The sequence below is a fragment of the Pleuronectes platessa genome, chromosome 3 (assembly GCF_947347685.1).
Source record: "Pleuronectes platessa chromosome 3, fPlePla1.1, whole genome shotgun sequence".
Classification (NCBI taxonomy): Eukaryota; Metazoa; Chordata; class Actinopteri; order Pleuronectiformes; family Pleuronectidae; genus Pleuronectes; species Pleuronectes platessa.
Window position 1 is genome coordinate 26,900,485 of NC_070628.1, and position 20,815 is coordinate 26,921,299.

Here is a 20,815-nt window from a genome sequence, read left to right on the forward strand (position 1 = left end):
GACAAGCAGAAATAGCACAGCTATGATCAGAAAAAAAAGTGTCAATTTCTCAGAGCTATTCTTCCTCGACTCAAGTTCCAGTAAGTTTATTTTCCATTTGCATTAGTACATGGTGTACACAGTGAATGTAGTGGCAAAGAAATTAAGTAAAAATAAGTGAAATAAAATCAAAAAGAAGTTACATAAATGTAAATACTCATACCTTTGGCGTGTAAGTACATCACAGTGAGAGTGTGCTTCAGTTTGAACAGGTTTCACCACCAGGCTTGTTGCATGTGCAACAAAAGGCCATTCTGTTGCACCAAATTTCATGGTCTGAAGTGTATTGCCTTTATTCCTGAGGATATTTGGCAGATATGACAGCAATATTACATACATGTATAGAAGCACAATAAAAGCATTAACAATGTGGGAATCTACACTGACATAAACATAAAATAACAATTGTAAAGAACGAAGTCCAAAGTATAACGTGTTAGTGTGTAAATATTAACCATAGAGTCTATATTAATGTTATATAGCTATTGTATCAAACATCAGTGTGCAAGCATATATGATCATGTGCATGACATGCTGTTTTGGATGTGAAATACAATGTACACACACACACACACACACACAGTTTTCAGAGCAACTGGTCAAACACTGTCATCAGGTTTAGTCTCACATTTAACTATTGAATCACACATGGAAAAAACATATTACAGCCAGTTGACAAGCTCAATGATGTCACACCCTGTCCCTGTGACAGATGGTAATTTCTGTGTTGTAAAATCAGGTAATTGTTCAGAGGGTTTTTCTTTGTTTAGGTATTTAGCTTCAAGTATTTAGTAGCCTACTGAATATAACATCTTTCAGTCAATGTAATGGGTTTTTTTCAGCAGGGTTTTCCCCTTATTTACCACTAGAGTGCAACAACAAATAATTATTCCAGTTTTGTGTTAGCTCAAGGCTCCACCTTGTGGCAGAACCTTTAAATCCACTTAAGGATGTTGTGATAAAATAACTTTTTATGATATTACAAATAAAAATTTGGCAAATAGTAGTGTTTAAAGTATCAAATATCTATGCTTCAGTAAAACCAGGAAAGATATCCTTAAATCACACCATGATGACATGTACAGTAGTGGAGACAAATGGTCTTAATATAAAATATAACTTGTGTGAATTTGAACCATTGATGATTCAGCATCATTAATCACCGATTCAAACTTTAATGACCCGGAAATTTTCTGACATGTGTTGCCGTGTGTTCTCTGAGTGGATATTTGAGTTGAGCTAATACTTGAACAGGAGCAGAGTTTCCATTCTCTGAACAGTGTCAGTGTGTGTGTGTGTGTGTGTGTGTGTGTGTGTCAGTGTGTCAATCATCTTCAGGTGCTGCTGTTGATAAGAAACTGCAGCATTTTTTTATCGTCTCCAAACTGAACTTCATATATTTTTCACTGGGAACCTGCTTTTCCCAATACAGATTAATGGAGGCCTAGTGCCGTCGTAAGAGAAGTCGGTTTGATGGTAGCACGTTGATATCACTTCCTCTGTTTAATATCAACAATGGATCAGAAGACAATGTCTTAAGTGAAAGGGATCAGTGAATGTCAAATCCTCAGAGATTTATCAACCAGCACTACAGGTCCTCTCTGGTCTATGCAGCCTTTCTTTGAGCTTAATGCTTTGGTTTTCTATCAAACAACTCAATCCTCATCAGGATCAGGCAGATAACATTAACAAAATACAACAAATGGTCCACTCATTAGTGATCAGCTGGTGAACATGGTGAAGCACTTAGCCACTAAAGAGACGGATATTTCCCTCAAGAATTGGTAGAGAAGAAACAAATGTAAAAAGCTCATGAATAACAAACAGAGATTCCGAAGAGCAAATGCAACGCTCCAAATGTTGTTCTTTATCTGCAGGGTATTCATTGCATTTGGTTTTCCTAACTGGATATATATTATACAATGTCTAAATACTAAAATATGATTTTAGCCTTGCTATGTGGGAGTTTACAAACATTGATTTAAGATGGATGGTTTCCACATTTACTTGTCTTTGTGCTTCCCCTATGGAAGTAAATCAGTTTCATCCGATTTTGACATTTTACTGAATTTTTGCATCAAATTTTTTGCAACTGAATCTTAGTAGTTGAATATTGTACTTTGAAAGTTTGAATACTGAAATTCAGTGGCAGAAAATTAAAATGCATGATTTCAACGTAAATTGAATTGAAGTAAACTGATTTACTTCCATATGGCCCCCTCTGGTCAAATATGCTCATCACAGTGATGAATTATATTATTGTATTATATATCTCCTCATCTCATCGTCATCCGCTTATCCGGGGTCGGGTCGCGGGGGGAGCAGCTCAAGCAGGGGGCCCCAGACTTCCCTTTCCCGGGCCACATTGACCAGCTCTGACGGGGGGATCCCGAGGCGTTCCCAGGCCAGTGTTGAGATATAATCTCTCCACCTAGTCCTGGGTCTTCCCCGAGGTCTCCTCCCCACATATATATTATATATTATTATTGTTGTTGGGATTATAATGAATTATTGTACACTCCCATTATGACAATTTGTTGCTGGACTTTCTCAGGTTGAGTGACTGAATTTTATCTGTTAATTCATGTCATAATTAATTTCTTAGTTTTTTTTAGATCGTTTTTGTATTTATTATGTTGTTTGGTGTTATATCTAAAAAGAATAGAAATTGCAATAATATTAAAAAGAAAGTAAATGCATCTGGTGCCATTAAGAGAATGACAGGAGAGTATAACATGCATACACGTGTGTCCTGCTAGATAACCTGACATGACCAATCTTATGGTTCTGCTACAGTTTCATAATGAACCAAGAAAATATCTGACTCTTCTCAAAATATCAGAAGAGCTCTCTAACTTGGTCTTTTGCTGTACATTGCTCCATCGTATAGTTCTGTGCACTGCTACTTAATCCGTGCTTTCTCGCCTCCATTAAGCAGAAAATCAGACCTCATAGTTTCAGCTGCAGCTGTTCATGCCATGCGAGTCTTTCTCTCACACAAGAACTTGTCTTTCTCTCTTGGATCCATGCACCTGTCACCAGTGATGCCGGTAACGCGTTACTTAGAAACGCGTTTCTCTAATCTGACCACTTCTTTCAGTAACGAGTAATCTAACGCGTTACTATTTCCAAACCAGTAATCAGATTAAAGTTACTTTCCCAAGTCACTGTGCGTTACTATTTTGGTATTTGTGGTTAAACCGCTGGGCACGTGCAGCGGCTGGGGGAGCAGTCGCCCGTCGCCCTCCTCTCAACGCCGACGAAGGCTCGGTTTGCGGCACTCCTCGATGTTATTTTGGGGGAGGGAGGCCTCACGGCCAGTGTCCGCACATCACCGCACGATGTGCGCCGTAAGACGATCTGCACCGATGTGCGCAGCAGGATGAAGTGCGCCGCACAATGAAGTGCGGCGCATATCATCATCACCGCACTTCATCCTGCGGGGCACTTCATCCTGCGGTGCACTTCATGCTGCGGCGCACATCATCCTGCGGCGTATATCATCATCACCGCACATCATCCTGCGGCGCACGGCGCACTTCATCCTAGAGCTAGAAGTTCCACACCACATAACAGCCTTCTGATTAAAATTGATATTCTAACATTTAACAATACAGGACAAAATCGATGTATGTATGTGGGTCTAGATACAGCATTAAAGTCATGAAGTTATTTGAGAAGTGATGGCCTATTTCAATGGCAAGATAAAACAAAAAAAGAATCAACCCCGGTTGAAGGGGACCGGGTACGGCGGGCGGCGGCAGCGACTCGCGGATCACCTCAGCTACGGCGCCCGTTGGGGGAACCCTCCGTTCGCGCGGCGGGGCCCCCTCCGGCGGCTTCTAATAAAGTGAGTGCTAGCAAAACCGGTTGTCATTTTTATGTTGAGGCGGCGGGGGTGTTGTCGGCAGGTGCTGAATGTAACTAATAAAGTAACTTGTAATCTAACTTAGTTACTTTTAAAATCAAGTAATCTTTAAAGTAACTAACTGGCAACACTGCCTGTCACTCAGAATCAGTTGCATGTGAGAGTTACCATAGCTTGTACGAAATATGCGCGAAGAGAAATTAAACAAAATGAGGGACTTCTCTGGCAGGGCCCAGTCTATTGATGAGTCGACACAGCATGTGGTAACTCCACATCTAATTCTCAAAACCAATGAACTCTTGCCCTCCAAAGTGTACCTGTAGTCTTAGACAAACCTGCTGCTGAATATCTTGCACTATTATAAATGTATTACACTGTGCATGTGTGGTTTGTATATATAGAATCACAATAGGATTGCAATTGACTACATGTTTAAACTTTATCAAAAGAAGTTTATCTTGTTGAGGAAATCTGAGAGGAAATGACAGTCACAGAAAATATTGTGGTCAAGTAGCAGAGGGCTGGAATGGCCCCAATACAGGATGGCAAAGCTGTCGTGTCACTGTTACTAACTCAAGACCTTTGAGCAGCTTGGCATCTGCAGAAGAGGAACGGTCACCGACCGCGATGCAGGATATGAGTCGACATGATGTACACTCTTAAAAAACAATTTCCATGTATGTCTAACTTGTGAAAGTAAACACACCCCTGAAGCTTTAATGTAGTAAACCTTGTGTTATTTCAATATGTTGCTGAAAATGCTGCCTGTCAGAAACTTGTTTCATCTATTGGAAACGCTGAACAGAATTCAACGTGTTGGAACCAGCTCATCACCTGGGACATGACACATCGTTTGTCACATACTGTTCTTTTAGAAGATAGATTGAAATGACGCATTTTCAAATGGTGAACACCATGAATGAAACATGCAGGTAAGGTTGGCTGTGACGTCAGCATCCGCATTACTGATTATAAGCGCACATCATACTCAGAGTTCCCTGTAATTGAATGTCCTCTCTTCAATGACCTCAAGGACTCCAGGGGCCAGCTCTGGGTGGATTGGCATGGCAACTGCACTTGGAATCTTTCTAATATTTTTTGAATAAATGTATTTAAAGGTGAACATCTGTGTCCTCTTTCTCTCTGTCTCTGCCAACAACCTAATTAGAATCCCATTAGGCTTAATGAACCTACTTCGTCCAAATGGTCAAAACACATGCTCTAGCACAGTGTACGTTGATCAGTGTGTCATCATCGTTCTTTCTAGTCTGAATCCATCCTGCTTATTACCGAATGTGCTGGTGGAGTGATTGACATGAACCATTTGGTTTGCTCTTTTCCAGCTCTTTACACCATTCTGCTTCACTCAAACCCACAATCTTCTGCTATTTTATAAGTCTCTGCACGGTACTGTTCCCTTAATTTTCAATCTTCCAAAACATTTTTAAGGGGCCTAAATATGTTGGAAAACTCTTTGCACATTTATCCAGCTTGGTAAAGAATGATCGGATCTAGCATGTGGGCTTGGTAAAATTACTCAATTGTGCCCACCAATTTCCAAAAAATCAAAGCCCCTTGTTTTAATTTAGCTTTACAGATGTAGTATTTTACAAAAAAGTATCTGAGAGCCTTACCCTCAACCCAACAGGAAATCTGGTATCTTAAATTAAATGGTCAGTGTTGGTGCATTTTTGGAGAGGAATGACAGATCTGTGGTAGTTCCTGCTGCAGTAATCTCCAGGACCATGATCATACAAACACATACTTGCACAAACAAGCACACGACTATACAAACTGACCTCATCATCTGTGCGTCAGTTTACCCAAAGGCTCTGCAAATGTACCTGTTAAATTCAGTACAGGTCTCCAGTGTCCATGATGATGATGTAATATGGACATCAGATAATACTATGTTGGGTCCCTTGTTCTGTTGGTGTGTTCAACCTTGGCGAGCTGTGCATTGATGAGTTTGGTAGTGTGTTCCTTTATGCTGCTTGTTGTAACTCTGAGTCATGATGTGTGTATATGTGTGATATATGGTGTTGTTCTCCCTCCCTGCCTAAGGGTGGTGCTGTTCACACTGCTCTTTGTTTTGCCTGTGTCTGTGAGTGTCAGGTCCTGCTGGTGATTGGAATAAAGGTTGGTGGAGCTGACTTTAAAAAGCTCACCTGCCGATGCCGCTCGGCTTTTTCTGTCTCCTAACACGACCGTGCCGACGAGATTTGAACCCGTCTGCTCTGAGTTGTTTTGTGATCACTATATTGTTATCTTTTTATCGTCTGTTCAAAGCTTGTGAATGATATTCTGAGCAGGGGTGAGAAGCCCTTTTTGTGAAAAAGCGTTCTGAATATATCACTTTTGTTTGCATCTCATTTCCTTCCATTTCATTTCACTGTTGACCTGCCTGATTACATAAAAGTTAAAATAATAAAGTTAAAAAAAATACAGATAAAAATAACAGGAGTGCAGTCAGTATACGGAATATTTGCATAAAAAATTGCCCTTGATAAAATAAACAGATAGCCTCTCACTTTGGCAGTAACTTAACTGTTTCATGGGCTGTGTGTCGATCAAATGAAAGCTACTGTAAGGCTGTAATGTAAGTGCAGCGGAAAACTACATAAAGAGTGTGTCAATGTGTTTTCAAAATGCACAGAAATTAACAATTGTAATTGAAGCTTTACATCTCCTATTAAAGTTTATGATACCAATGAATTGATGTGTTATGATAAAAGTCTTATTTTGGAGTGACTTGGTTTCTCTTATGTGATGAGTTGCAGGATGTAGACAAACCTCGTGCAAAAGTGAGAAACTGTCAAACTGCGGCTGCCACGACTAACTGCTTTGTCAGAGCTGAGATGTGGCAAAAATTCATGACACATATGATTTGTGTTTAAAAAAGAGGGAGCAACAAAGTGTTAAGGGCGTCATGACACCTTCAGGTGCTGCAGAATAAAACGTCTATATTTTACCATCAGTATTATCACATAGGATCCACTGGGTTGGTCATCCACTCTGTGTACGCTTGGTAAATATGAGCATTAGCTAACTTAACTGATTAGTTGTCCAAATGATTGTATGGCAGCCATATCACATCAAATTATATAACAGCTTCAAAGTCAGACATATAGGATCAGGGGAGTTTGGATGAAGACTAATTTTCCCGTAGTATGGTCGCTGTAATCAGAAGAGTTTGTTGCCTTGGAAACTGAGCAAACATTTGATCCTGAATATCACTTTGTAGCTTTTCTGCATTAAATCTGACCAGAAACTTCCTGATCCGTCACAAACACAGTTTCATTATAAAATGACATAAAAACATCTTCACTTAAAAGTTAATTTTATTCTATCAAACCACAAATAATCCCGTAGAACAACTGCACTTGTGCGTGGTGGTTTGAAGCCAGTACAGCCAGTCTCCACCTTAATGCAGAGGGACAATGTGAACCAGATACCTGGGATCATGTCAGATGCAATGTTAAGATGCAATACTGTGTACATATTCTTATTTCTGTAAAGCCTGTAGTACGTCAGTAAAACATCAGCAGCCAAAGGCTGAACAGTGAGCTGACCTGTAATCTGTATGCACATAAGTAATATTTACTCAAGGAGTCCCTGTTTCAACATACTCAAACAAATGGGGCTAAACAAGGTCTTTTAAAATCTTGACAGATGCCTGTCTGGTTTGATGATAAACAGTCAGATTTGCAAGCTGGAAGCATTTTTACTGAATTTAGCTTCCTTCTGCAGATTCAGTAGGGTCTGTATTATTCTTAGTCTTAATCTTCAGCTCAGATCACAGTTGTACCTTTTTTCCTTGAATGAAGTCTGGTTGGATTTAATGGTGTTTTGCTTTAACTGCAGAGAAAAATTACTAACATGGGAGAGATTAGCCAAATCTAGAGGATATCATAATTTAAAAAATGGGATATCGGACCTGTGAATAATATTCAATGATATATATCCTTTGTCAGAAGAATATAACGTCATGGTGAGCATCAGCCTGAAGAAACAAGCTTAGCAGGTTGAACAAAATGAACTCTGATGACATCATAAGGCTAATCTGGTTCTTCTTGGTTATCTGGACTTCTTATTGACCAGAAGCCCTTTGTTGAAAATGAGCAGTAATTTTGTCACGGATATATGAAACACATTATTAAAGGGGTTTTGGACTTTAAATCAACTAATCAATTGGGATTCTGAGATAACTCACAAGTGATTCTACAATGCAATCCACAGTCCAGTCCAGTCCAGTGTGACATTTGAATGCAAAACCTACACTGTACACAAACAAAATGCTTGAATATATGTTAGATTGTTCACTCATCACCTGAACATTTAAGTAAGTTACAATCTTAGACTTAAACTACTTACTATCTTTGGCTAAATCATTTGTCTTCATCTGACTGTGACCAGTTTTACTTGCTCTAAAATATGAGCAAAGTGTACCTGCTGAACTGCTTCTCAGGTTCTCGCTCACTGATTAGATCTTCTAGTTAAATCCTTAAACCCTGGGAAGTCGCAGCCATTCTCAGAACAACAGCTAAATTCTTCTGTCAGATAAAGAGGACTTGCAGAAGATTATAGAAACACACTGACCGGATAGTGCAAGATATAACATCTGTGGAACGGTATGGTCATAATGGGATGTGACAATGAATACGCAGCACCAGGTGTATATTGAAGAAAAATGGAGGAGGAGATATGATGTTACAATATGTTTAATAATACAATATATTTTTTTTCATATGTTTTATAGTAAAAACTAGAATAGCACTGAGTAGAGCACATACCTCTTCCAAGGCACAACAGGCCCCTTAGGCTGCACTAAAGTTCACAAAGAAACCAGATCCCTAAACATACCTCATTTTAAAAATGAAGATCCATTCATTACTCTCAAAGAAAAAAATTAAATTTTTTTATCCTAAATTCGCACCAAAATTGAATGGGTTCTTCAGTGACGCATAACACATCTTTAATCGGTCAAGTTAATCAAATAAAAAATTGAAAACACTGTCACTTACTGAAAGCAAAATCTAGCCCTAGATTTAAATATGGAGTTCTTGATTAATAAAACTGTCAATGTGGATTACAGTTTGACTATCGATATTTGTTTTCAGAATAGAATCCAATTCCTTCATCGTCCAAAAACCATCTCTTTTTACCAGTGTAATCAGTGTTAGTTCCCCATTCATCATGTGATATTTACTCATCATTTAGACTTTGCTCTTTTATATTTGCAATTTCAAAAACACATGTTAATTTACAGATCTTACACTCATTTAGATAAACAGAAAACTAGGTGATGTGCATCAGAATTGAGATCCAGATGTCTGGCGAATAGGCGGTGACACAGGAATGTGTATTCATGCTGTGTGTGTGTGTGTGTGTGTGTGTGTGTGTGTGTGTGTGTGTGTGTGTGTGTGTGTATGTGTGTGTGTGTGTGTGTGTGTGTGTGTCTGTGTCTATGTGCGCGCGCAGCAGAGTGCAGCTCATTCACTTCCAGGTGCACTGCTCCACGGTCCAGTCACATTTCAACACGAACTGCTTTCGGCCTAATAAATGCGCATGCGCACCAAGGCCGACCCCTCCGGTTTCTGCGTGCGGTGCCACGTTAGTAGCGGTAGACACAAAACACCAGCTCTCTCCCAACCTTTGGACGAGGAAGAAGCCGTGAACCGAGACCGACTCCCCGCCGCTACTCCGCAACCGAACGTCCTCGCAGCCCCCATCTCTCTGTCGGGAAGAAACACTTACGAGGCTAACTATGCTGAAGTTGCTGCTCCTCTGCACACTGGCCGTGGCCAGCAGGGCTGAGGTCCCCGAGGAGGACGACGTCCTGGTGCTGAAGAAGAGTAACTTGGACGAGGCTCTGAGCGCTCACCCCGACATCCTGGTGGAATTCTGTGAGTAACGACGGCTGCTTCCAACCTCTCCTGCTAAAGCTAGCTGCTTGCTGTTGACTCGGCGGCTACCCGGCTAGCTTGCTACGTGAAGCCTGGCTCCGTGCTAGCATGAAACTTTGACACTTGTGACAAGTCGCAGCTGTTAGCAGCTAATACACATATGTCGGGCTCAGTTTAGCGCCAGGGTTTATTTCACCTAGTTCTCCTCCTGCTGCTCTATCTGTGAGGGAACTGTTGGAGACGGGTTGTCTTTGTCACTACTTCTCAGAAGTTTGAGCAGCTAGCGCCGAGTTCCCTCGAAGTGTAAATAATTCAGACGCAACACTCAACTTGTCTGAACACGGTTAAATTCCGCTTGTGTCACTATTAACGTCAATCGCCTAACAACTTTTATTCATCCACATTACTGTTGTATCATGGCTGTAGCGCCAGGGCGGTGCAGGGAGCTAATAGTAGAGCATCCTGTCGTACTTATGTGATTTTAAACTAGCATTAGCACTTCTGTCGTCAGAATAAAGCTGCAATAACATGTTAGTAATAAACACAGGTATCCTGAAGCTAAAATAGTGGGTGAGTGTGTTCAGTCAAAGTTTCGATTCCTCTCTGCGGTTTCTCGGTGAGTTTCAGTTTCCCCGGAAGTTTGCATCACTGTTGTTTGAAGTATTACTCTTTTAGTTGCGATTCTTTATCTCTTCTCTAATCGGTTTCACATCTGGGCCGCTTTTCTCGGCTTGCAGGCCCGTCCCGCTTCACTTTTGTCAGTGTGATGACCTGTTCCCACTGCGAGTGACGCATGTGTGGTCCAGTCATAGAACCCGCCCGGTGAGACCCTCCAATGAGCTGGAGGTGGGAGGGACCAGCGCTTCGTTTGTCCCCACGTACACCCCAGCTGGGCGGGGCCTGTGCGTGGATGTGGAGCTAGGTTGACGTGTACATTACAGAAGTTCATCTGTTGCGTTTGTGTTGACGCAACTGAAACAAGGAAGTTTTGTTATATGTGGAGAATTTAAGGTGATGCAACGTCAGGTCCGTGAATTCGACGTGTCACTTCTGATCAGAGGATTTGTCCGTTTGCACCCAGACCATTTTCCAACATTAAACACGTGAAACCACAGCAGGAACTGATTTGTCCTTAGTGTTTCTGTGTGTGTGCGCACCAGCCACTAAACTAGTAACGGTTAAACAAAAGCCCTCAAGATACAGCTCTCAGTTTTTAAAATGATTAAAAAAATTCACTTGAAATTTTTCCCTAAACATTCAACGTTATCTATGTTTAGTTATCATTTTTGTGTAATTATCTAATCCATGAAATTGGTTGAATTAATAAGAGCACATATTCAAGAAGTGGCTTCATTTTGTTTTTGTCTTTTTATACCATTATTCAATGAATGTTATGGGCCTTCTGGTGACATTCTGAACTTAAAATTCTGTAAATTGATGTGCATTTCTCCTCATTTTTCAGGAATCAGTAATGACAATGTCTAATGTGGAGCCCATGTCTTTGTGCCCTGCAGACGCCCCATGGTGTGGTCACTGCAAGGCCCTGGTCCCAGAGTATGCCAAGGCCGCTGGCATGCTGAAGGCCGAGGGATCAGCCATCCGCCTGGGTAAAGTGGACGCCACAGAGGAGACTGAACTTGCACAAGAGTATGGTGTCCGGGGATACCCCACAATTAAGTTCTTCAAGGGTGGAGACAAGGAGTCCCCCAAAGAGTACTCTGGTGAGCATTAATGTCTGTCTTTAATGACTTTCTTGTATTAGAAGTTATTCAGAAGTCCGATATGATTAGTATATTGTCAGTTGTAATGTTTTTATCCTCCCCAATAGCGTCTGGGAACTTTTTGAATTAAAATATTAAGTGTCTTTTTCTTCATCTTGTAGCTTAACATTTTTCAACCAAAAGCATCGAAATGAATGGGAATGGGTTTTCTTTTTCCCGAAGTGACTCAATCTTGATTAACCTCCAGCAAATTGAAGTGAATTGATATTATAATGTTGTGAAATTCTATATAGATGAAGAAGATCTAGATCAGACAACCATAGGCACATTGGCATTCTTCATTGACGTAATATGATCTGCACAGCAGCAGAAACCGTGAGTCAGCCAATCAGCTCTCTGTAACAAGACTGAGACAAAATGTAGGTTGGGCCTCCTCTGCACGCTCCCCTCATGCTGACTCTGAGCCTGGCCTGTCAGCAGGGTAGGGATATGTGCAGTTCTTCACGTCGCCTCTTCTGGCCCAGGCCACGTTTAGAAAGGGAGGGGAGAGGTAACTTTTGAATGTGGGTTTTCTGGTGGAAATGAATACTCTGAATTGAGTTCAACTTCTAGAAACACCCTCCTCCCCTCTCCCACGTACTGCACCAGCACTCCATGCTATCTCACTTCATCAGCATGGGTTTCTCAGGGAAATTGCTCCCGTGTTGCATCAGTGTTGCAGCCAGATCTATCTTTAATTCCAATTTGATTGCAACAGGCTTACTCAAAAATGGTAAACATGTTTTTGCTGCCTCAGAAAGTGAGCGTACAGATTACTTTATACTACATGGTGCTTTGATCTGAAGTGGTAAGAGCTGTTGGCCAGAGGTTTCAGAAAAGCAGAAGTCATGTGTTTTTGCTGATGATATTTTTTCACATTCAAAAAAGACTTTGACACCAGAAAATGAACGAGTGGTGTCTTTGTGCCTCCACTTCTGTAGTTTGACTGATGGTGCTATTTCACTTTACCAGTTCTCCCTTGAGACACTAGCATTTTAGTTCATGTCTGCTGTATCTCATTCAGATTTAAGATGCTTTCACTGAGTGGTTTCACTGTCTGTTTAAAAAAGAGTGTCCTATTGTCCTCATAAGAGGAATTGAATCAGTTTTGGGATATTGTGCATACAGAATGACTCTGAGTTACTGTGTTGCAGCTGGCAGACAGGCAGATGACATCGTCGCTTGGCTGAAAAAGCGCACAGGCCCAGCCGTTGCCACCCTGGCTGGGGTCACAGAGGCAGAGTCTGTGATCGCTGACAATGAGGTTGCAGTCGTTGGATTCTTTAAGGTACAATTTGAATAACAAGTTAAGGTTTATATGGAGTGATTTTTGTAAAAAGCTCATTCCATTTGTTTATGTATTACACATTTTATATGGAGACATCATGATGCTTTCGAGCATTCACACATCTGAAGAGCCATACCATTTGTTAACTTGTATTAAATTAACTTTTAGTGATTTTGGGATTAATTAATCGCACTATGCTCATATAAACGTGTCATGTTTCTGCAGGATGCCGAATCTGCTGGTGCCAAAGCTTACGAAAAGGCAGCTGAGAGCATAGATGACATTCCTTTCGCCATGACCTCCGATGAGGCTGTTTTCTCCAAGTTTGAAGTGTCAGAGGACAGCGTTGTCCTCTTCAAGAAGGTGACTTTGAGTGCTTGAGTGTATTTCTTCACTGTTTCAAAATATCTAAGATGTCACGACACAAAAATCACATCTACATACAGGTACTGTTTCTATTTATACAAACTGATTACAGGACTTGTCTTTAAGTACAGATTTCAAAATGGCAGAGTTTGAGTAGTTACTGACTGTCTCATGTGTATCACATACTAAATAGTGTATTTGTGGCCTTGGATCAGTTTTTGAAAACACACATGCATAAGTAAGCATTTATAGTGGTGTCACCGGTGTTTTTTATCCACGCCTTGGTAATGTGATGTTGTGGACCTCACAGTATCCCCTCTCTGTTGTTAAACTTGGCCTGTGGAAGATCTTTTAACGTTTAAGATGGGTGCCTGACTTTGGCCCTGTGGCTTGACTTCCCAGTGAATGATCTCAACATGTTGAGCTTATGTTGAATGGCAAAGAGCTGTATTTGCTAATGGTCTGTCTTTCGAGTGGACCCATTGGCTTAGAGCAGAGGATGAATGGATAACAGCTGAATGACTTCCTTAAAAGTACAAATGGATGATTTGTTTCCTTCTTCCCACCTCTTGTAGGACATTGAAATCACACAAACTCTAAGATTTAAGGCAAAGCAAATATTTATATAGAATGATTAAACTATGTGCACTGTTTCCCACAGAATTTTCTTTTTCCGGTATGGTTTACTCTCCAAAAAAAGGGATTTGCTCAGAAATTCAAAGCAGCGAGAGAGAAACGTATTTATTGCTGCCCTTTTTTTTCCTCTGTAATAGTTGACGTAAAGTGAAGTTAATAGAAATATAGGGGATTAGAAAATTAAGAATAAATATTCACTTTGTTTCACTCAAAGCAGGAGAAATTGACTATGAACCACAAATGTAAACCATTGATAAAATGGAGATATATATTGTTAGTACATAAATTACTATACTACAGCAAGCGCCATTACATTAACTACAGATAATCTGACATGACATTTTGTTTTGGAGAGACATGAGACACTCTCTGTCCTTCCACTTGTCCTCTCTCTCTGCTGCTGTGAAACAGGGCAGGCACCACAATTGGAGATAGAGGGGGAATGAGCTAGATTGTCTCAGACATTTGATCAGTTTATAAGAGATAAACACGACTCGTGAGAAACTAACTGGCTATTGACAGCTTCTGTTTTAATTCTCCAGCAAACTGTTCCCTAACAATGTCCCCTGCAGAGTGAGGATCAAACTATCGTTTTTCTACTTGTTTGCTGAGCAGTTGGTTTGGTAAAGATCTTAGTTGGCCTTTTAATTTTTACTGCACAAAAACTAACACGCAACTCAAAATGATGCCACTTCAATGGTGTCCACCACAGCGTTTCCTAAAGGGCTTACTAGCTTCCTCCATTTTCAAAACAAAGTGCTCCATTACTGACCTACTCTTCTGATGGGTCAAGAGGATTTGCAATTGGTTAAACTGACAGTGATTGCCCTCTGCTGGATCAGAAGACAAACTACTTCAGAATTTACCAAGCACTTCTTGACTGTATATTTTGAAATGTCATTATAGTTTCAATAAAAATAATGTTTACAATCCATTAAAGCAATGAACTAAATACTTAGATAGGTACAAACTCTAACAGTCAATGACGCAGGTCAGCGATTGTTGCTTTCTTATCAGTGTAGATATGTCTTATTGGGTTAAGGTCCAGTGGGTCCGCTCATAAAAATTAAGCAACCCTGTACTGAGGTTGTTTGATGAATTTAACTGTTACAAAAGATTGTCCTTTAACCTACAACTTGCACAACCTCTCAGAACTATATATATATATATATATATATCTCTATCTGACCAAAACAATTTCACAATTTATTTTGGTGCACGCTGTCCTTCAGTTACGGATGATCTTTCATTTTGGCTTCTGGACGGAGGCTCAAGGCTTCTTCTGCCATTGTCTGGCCTCTGATCCCTGTGGTAACTTTACCGTGTTGGTAACTTTACTCCACATACTGCTGATATGTGGGCTCATTGCCTACAGTTAAATAAACCTTCCCACATCAGGGGCTCAGTCTTAATCAACAGCTGGGGTCTTTCACTTGTTTATTTCAACAAGGATTCAGAGCTTATGTTTCACAGTCTCAATCAGTGCCCACAGGGCTGGCAGCATGCCACTGACCAAACATCGTTTCTCCTATTGTGTACCAGTAAAGACTGCTTGGCACAGTTGGTACCACTGCTATTCTTAACACCCAGTAGAAGCCACTTCTCTGGCTCTTATTTCAGGTGGGGTTTACCAAGAGATTTTAAAGTAGTTTGTTTGGTAAATCTATGTTTGCTGTTCACAGGCAGATCACATGGAAGGATAATACTTGTATCTCAATGTTTCCATGTTTCCTTTACAGTTCGACGAGGGCCGCAATACCTTTGATGGAGAGATGACCAAAGAAGATCTCCTGGCTTTTGTCAAAGCCAACCAGCTGCCACTGGTCATTGAGTTCACTGAGCAGGTAATGAGTGAAGCCGTGCACATCAATATGCAGCAGTAGAGGAAGCACTCAAACATTTTACTTGAGCAAAAGTGCAGATAAATAGACAAAAGTACTCAAGTAGAAGTACCACAGTAACTTATCTACTTTGAGAATAAAAAGTATTTTACAGAGTGTAGCCTATTTCCTAATTCGTCTACTCCAGCATTATGGCTGAGAGTCAGCGGTGGACTCTTCTGAATTTCTACATCAGTTAAGTACCGTTTCATGAAAAATGTACTCTAGTAAAGTTACAAAAACTTTTGTTACATCCCACCACAAAGTACTTTCCACAACATAAGCAGTGCAACTCAACATCTGATGTGCACATGTAATACTCGCATGTTTCTGTGTTCATCAGACTGCCCCCAAAATCTTTGGCGGAGAGATCAAGTCCCACATCCTCATGTTCCTGCCCAAAGCTGCTTCAGACTTCAAGGACAAAATGGACCAGTTTAAGAAAGCTGCAGAAGGATTCAGGGGCCGGGTAGGTGACCTGCCTGAGGAGACGTGCTTCTCTGCACTCTGAAATGCACATGTCTTCAACCTGACATGTGATTGTTGTGCATGCTGAAAATATCACACAGATCTTCTTTTTTTTAAATTGATCTCTCCCATCTCCCCCTGTCCAGATCCTGTTCATTTTCATTGACAGCGACGTGGACGACAACCAGCGTATCTTGGAGTTCTTTGGCCTGAAGAAAGAAGAGTGTCCAGCCATCCGCCTCATCACCCTGGAGGATGAGATGACAAAGTACAAGCCAGACAGCGAGTCCATCACAGCAGAGAGCATCGTTGAATTCTGCACACGGTTCACTGATGGCAAACTTAAGGTGGGAGAGGTTTATATATGTTTGTGTGTGTGTGTGTGTATATACACAACACACTGAAGACAAATTCTGAATTAATCCTGTTAATGTCATGGTCTGTCTTTGTGTGCTTTTACAGCCACATCTCATGAGCCAGGACATCCCTAAAGACTGGGACAAAAACCCTGTCAAAATCTTGGTGGGCAAGAACTTTGAGGAGGTCGTCTTCAATCCTGCTAAGAACGTCTTTGTGGAATTCTGTAAGAGCCCTTTCAGATCTTACTAGTTTTATTTAAATTTTTTCTCCCTATGACATAGGGAGACATTGGAGTTTCAATTTGTAAAACATGATAAAAGAGTACTATTTATTGAGCTAACAGCTCAATAAATAGTATTCAGAAATAAACCAATGAATATTAGAAGCTAAACTTTTATTCCCCTAAACATGTTAAATGTGCTCAATGATTAGTACCTTAATGAGCTAAAGCTAATACAAGTTGCTGAGTGTTTTGTACATTTCATCAGTAATAATGTGACACTGAAATGTTTTTTTGTTGTTGTTGTATAAAGATGCACCTTGGTGTGGACACTGCAAACAGCTGACTCCCATCTGGGAGAAGCTGGCAGAGAAGTACAAGGACAGTGATGACACCGTCGTGGCAAAGATGGATTCCACAGTCAATGAGATCGAGACAGTTAAAGTCCATAGCTTTCCTACTCTGAAGTTCTTCCCTGCTGGAGATGACCGCAAGGTGAGCGCCTCATCACAGAGTTTATGTTCTCAATTGTACTGTCTTCAGTTCCTCATAACTTTCTATCTGATTTTGGGATGGTAGAGAAAGAAATAATCCTTAAGAGTAAGAACCGAAATACAATGTCACCCCTTTTGTTTTTGTTGATCAAAGATTTGATATGTAAGCAGTGAGAGACATTAACAGTATTATTACTCTAATCCCTCTTAACCTTGCTGCTTGTGTTGACTGATCCATCCAACAACTCTCCTTCCCAAAAATAGCTTTGCCTTCTTATTCATTATGTGCTTTAGCAGTTATGAATTAACGGGATCTGGGTGATTATTTGGGTCTAAAGTCACTACCATAGAGGCTTCCAAAATGTCATTAGTGCTTCTTGATTTAGCAGCGTTAAGCACATGCAGAAACCTCAGCCTGCAGGCCTTATGAGTTTCTGCCCCATTATGTTGGTGTTTGGTTCAACACATTTTCAATAATGATGTCTGAACAGGTGGTCGACTACAATGGGGAGAGAACATTGGAAGGCTTCACCAAGTTCCTGGAGAGCGGCGGTAAGGACGGCGGCGCCCCAGCAGGAGACGATGATGATCTGGATGCAGAGGTGAGCTAATTTCCACTGAGCTGAGACATAATTGATTGCTTAATTTGAAGCAATTAAATCACAGCATAGTTGTAGCCTTATGAGAACTTATTTTTTCTTAGTCCAATCATCTTCACCGAAAAAAACTGTAGTCCCTTCATTACTGAGCACACAAACATAACATGAGACTTGCGTCTCAAGTGTCTGAATGGTTGCCTATATTTGCTGAGTCTGTCTGGACTTTGGTGACTATAGCTTGACTAATGAGCCGCTGCTCCGATGATCTTCATTTACTGGCACTCTCTACATTTGGCTTTTGGAGACAAGCCAGTGAAACAAAGCAGTATGTTAGTAGGTCAGAGCACTTTATCAAAATGTACTGTTTAAACCGCATGTATGCAGACTTGCTTTGCGTACGGATTTTCAATATAGGTGCATTTACATTGTTTCATAAGCAATTTGTAGATGTTTTTTGTTAATTTGACACTTTATTTCCAACAAAGTTTCTTATTTTGAAACAGAAAATGCACCATTTTGTTTGAAACTTCTTTTGGAGTTGAGTCTTGATAATAAAACTGAATTCAAGAGCCTAGAAGAGAGTTCACATCTGTCATTGAAACTCCAGTGTATTTGGCGGCATATTGGCTTCATGTCTGAAGTTGCCCAGAATAGGTTTTTGGGACGAGGCCCCATGAGGACTTTAGGATGTAACCTTAGAACTGACCCACTTTTTTTGATTTATAAGGGGGATTAGGAATGGAATAACTGGGAAGAAACACTATCATTGTATGGTTTTAGGATTAGATATTAATTTGAAGGAATTTCAGCTTTACGAAAAATGGCAGCTTGCACTTAGTCACCGTTTTTTATGATATCCACCAGTCTGCCAGTAACACCCGGCTCCATGTCCTGGTCAAACGTGCAGATGATGCAGTTTGGACTTTGACAAACTCCCTGTGTTCAGTGACTCTGCTGTATCCAGTGCACATTGGAAAGGATTTTTTTTCTAGCACCTTCCCACTCCACTACTGCCAACACGCCCCTTCCCAGAAGTCTAATTGCGGTGCAGCCCACTGCTGTCCGCCAATGCCCCCTGCAGCTGTCATTATTGTTTACTGGCGTTTGCCTGGAGACCCGGGCCACCAGATAAAAGCCACACATGCAAGGCTGTTATCAACATTAGTGTTGTTCTGTGTCAGTTGAATCTCCTCTACCCACCTGTCCACAGACTAGATGTGAGGGAATGACTCTGCAGAACAAAGCTTTAGCTTGTGACAGTGCTGATTAGACTTGCTTTTTATTTATTCAGATGTGTTTTAGATGTTTGTCACTGCATGAAGGTCTAGTTTATAATCCAGATTATGAATATTCAGTATTGACTAACAACCCTCTCTGCTGTCCAGGATTTGGATGATATAGATGAAGGACCGGACGAGGACTCTGACGGCGAGGATGGAGGTGACGATGAACACGATGAGTTGTAGGAGCTGGCAGTGGAGAGAGAGAGAGAGAGAGAGAGGAGACGAGTCCCGCCCCAACCCTTCCAACCGGTCACCATCACTACCTTCACTTCCCAGTGGACCTTCCCTGTCCTGTGAACATTAATACTTCCCCTCTCGGTCAGTCAGTCAGCCGGCCTGTTAGCCAGCTGGCCAGTTAGTCAGTCAGTCCATCAGTGGCGTGGCAGGGCCTTTTTTGGCCTGCCACTTCTCTAAGCTTGCAGCTTCTGGTCAGACTGGTCTTGTCCCATATCTGGGGACTCTGTGGAACAGCACACCACCTCTATGGGAGACCTCAATGCCTTCTCTGCAAAGCTCCTCATCAGCTGTTTGCCTTTGTATATTTTACACCAAATGTAAAAAAAGAATATGGCATTGAGATCCAGTTTTCAAAATGTTTGTTTTTCCTGATAAATTTGCTCCCCTCTTAAAAACCATCTTTCCATTGATCAGTGTGGGTATGAGCTACATGACTGTAAAGCATATTTGTAGGTATGTGGGGATATCAGTGTTCTTTTTCCTCTGACAGTAAACCAGAGGACCAGAGTTTTGTGTGTTGGTTAGGTAAGGACTGAACTCTCAGGGGACAAGGGGCCATCCTATAGATGTTACTTTTTTATTTTGCAATGTCTTCACTAAAATACACCCCACAAAGTTTGTTCAGTGTGGCACAGAGGTTCCCTATCTGTAGCTGAGACCAATGATGCTCTTTCTTTTAATGGGTGAAGGGGGTTTACTTTGTTATCATGTCCTTCATTCCCAAACTATTTCCCAGTTCACTCTCCTCATTTCAGCTCGGCTACTCATTATTATTTGAGGGAAAACTTTTTTATTTAATTGCTTTCACATGAGGTTTTTTGCTTTTTAATTTAGGAATTGTCATTTTTAATAACGTACCATGGTGCCCAGCTGTAGCCAGCTGGCCCTGTAAGGGCAAAGTTGGCCTTTGGACACACTCTCAGACCTGGGATGGTTTTTGGAGCCATTTCTGATAGGTCGCACTGCATTCATGCCTAATCAGAGATTCATTGTGGTTACTAAAGCGGACAGAGATTGGTACAGTTCCCTGGTCAGGTTGTTCTGAGAGAAGTGTCTGTTCTATCTGAGGTGGGTAGGGAACAGTTGCACAGCCCCACCTCTCACCCACACTGTACCGCCATCCCTTTTGGCTCTACCCAACACCCATATTGCCACACAGTTGTGTGTTTGTGTGAGTGAGGTGTGAGTGTGCAGTTCTGAATGGTTTAAAAGTGTGTGTGTGTATGTGTTTGGCATGGAGGGGAGGCTTGAGTAGAGCAAGGTGATGGTTTTGACATCTGTACAATGGTAGGGGAAAATAAAAAAAAAGCATTCCATCATATCCAAATTGATGTGGTAAACGTGAAATGGTGGCCAATAAACAAAATACTAAAATAAGTTTGTCTTCAGTTTCTTTTCTTTTTTTGAACTT

The 20,815-nt window shown here is 41.0% G+C and overlaps 1 protein-coding gene across 1 annotated transcript; it reads left to right on the top strand.

Annotated features, from left to right (window-relative positions):
* The first annotated feature begins 9,477 nt into the window (after positions 1-9,477).
* p4hb (prolyl 4-hydroxylase, beta polypeptide) lies at positions 9,478-20,781 on the top strand. Its single transcript, XM_053417995.1, has 11 exons — positions 9,478-9,813; positions 11,328-11,534; positions 12,728-12,861; positions 13,087-13,224; positions 15,603-15,707; positions 16,087-16,212; positions 16,358-16,558; positions 16,674-16,794; positions 17,105-17,286; positions 17,777-17,887; positions 19,270-20,781. The coding sequence occupies exons 1-11, from the start codon at positions 9,675-9,677 to the stop codon at positions 19,348-19,350; spliced, it is 1,545 nt and encodes a 514-aa protein (XP_053273970.1). The 5' UTR covers positions 9,478-9,674; the 3' UTR covers positions 19,351-20,781.
* The last annotated feature ends 34 nt before the right edge of the window (positions 20,782-20,815 follow it).

Excerpts from the sequence above, each read along its gene's own strand:
- p4hb (XM_053417995.1), top strand. The coding sequence starts at position 9,675 with ATGCTGAAGTTGCTGCTCCTCTGCACACTGGCCGTGGCCAGCAGGGCT. Across the intron at positions 16,213-16,357 it reads CAGAAGGATTCAGGGGCCGG|ATCCTGTTCATTTTCATTGA; the intron begins GTAGGTGACCTG and ends CCCCCTGTCCAG. Across the intron at positions 16,795-17,104 it reads GAACGTCTTTGTGGAATTCT|ATGCACCTTGGTGTGGACAC; the intron begins GTAAGAGCCCTT and ends TGTTGTATAAAG.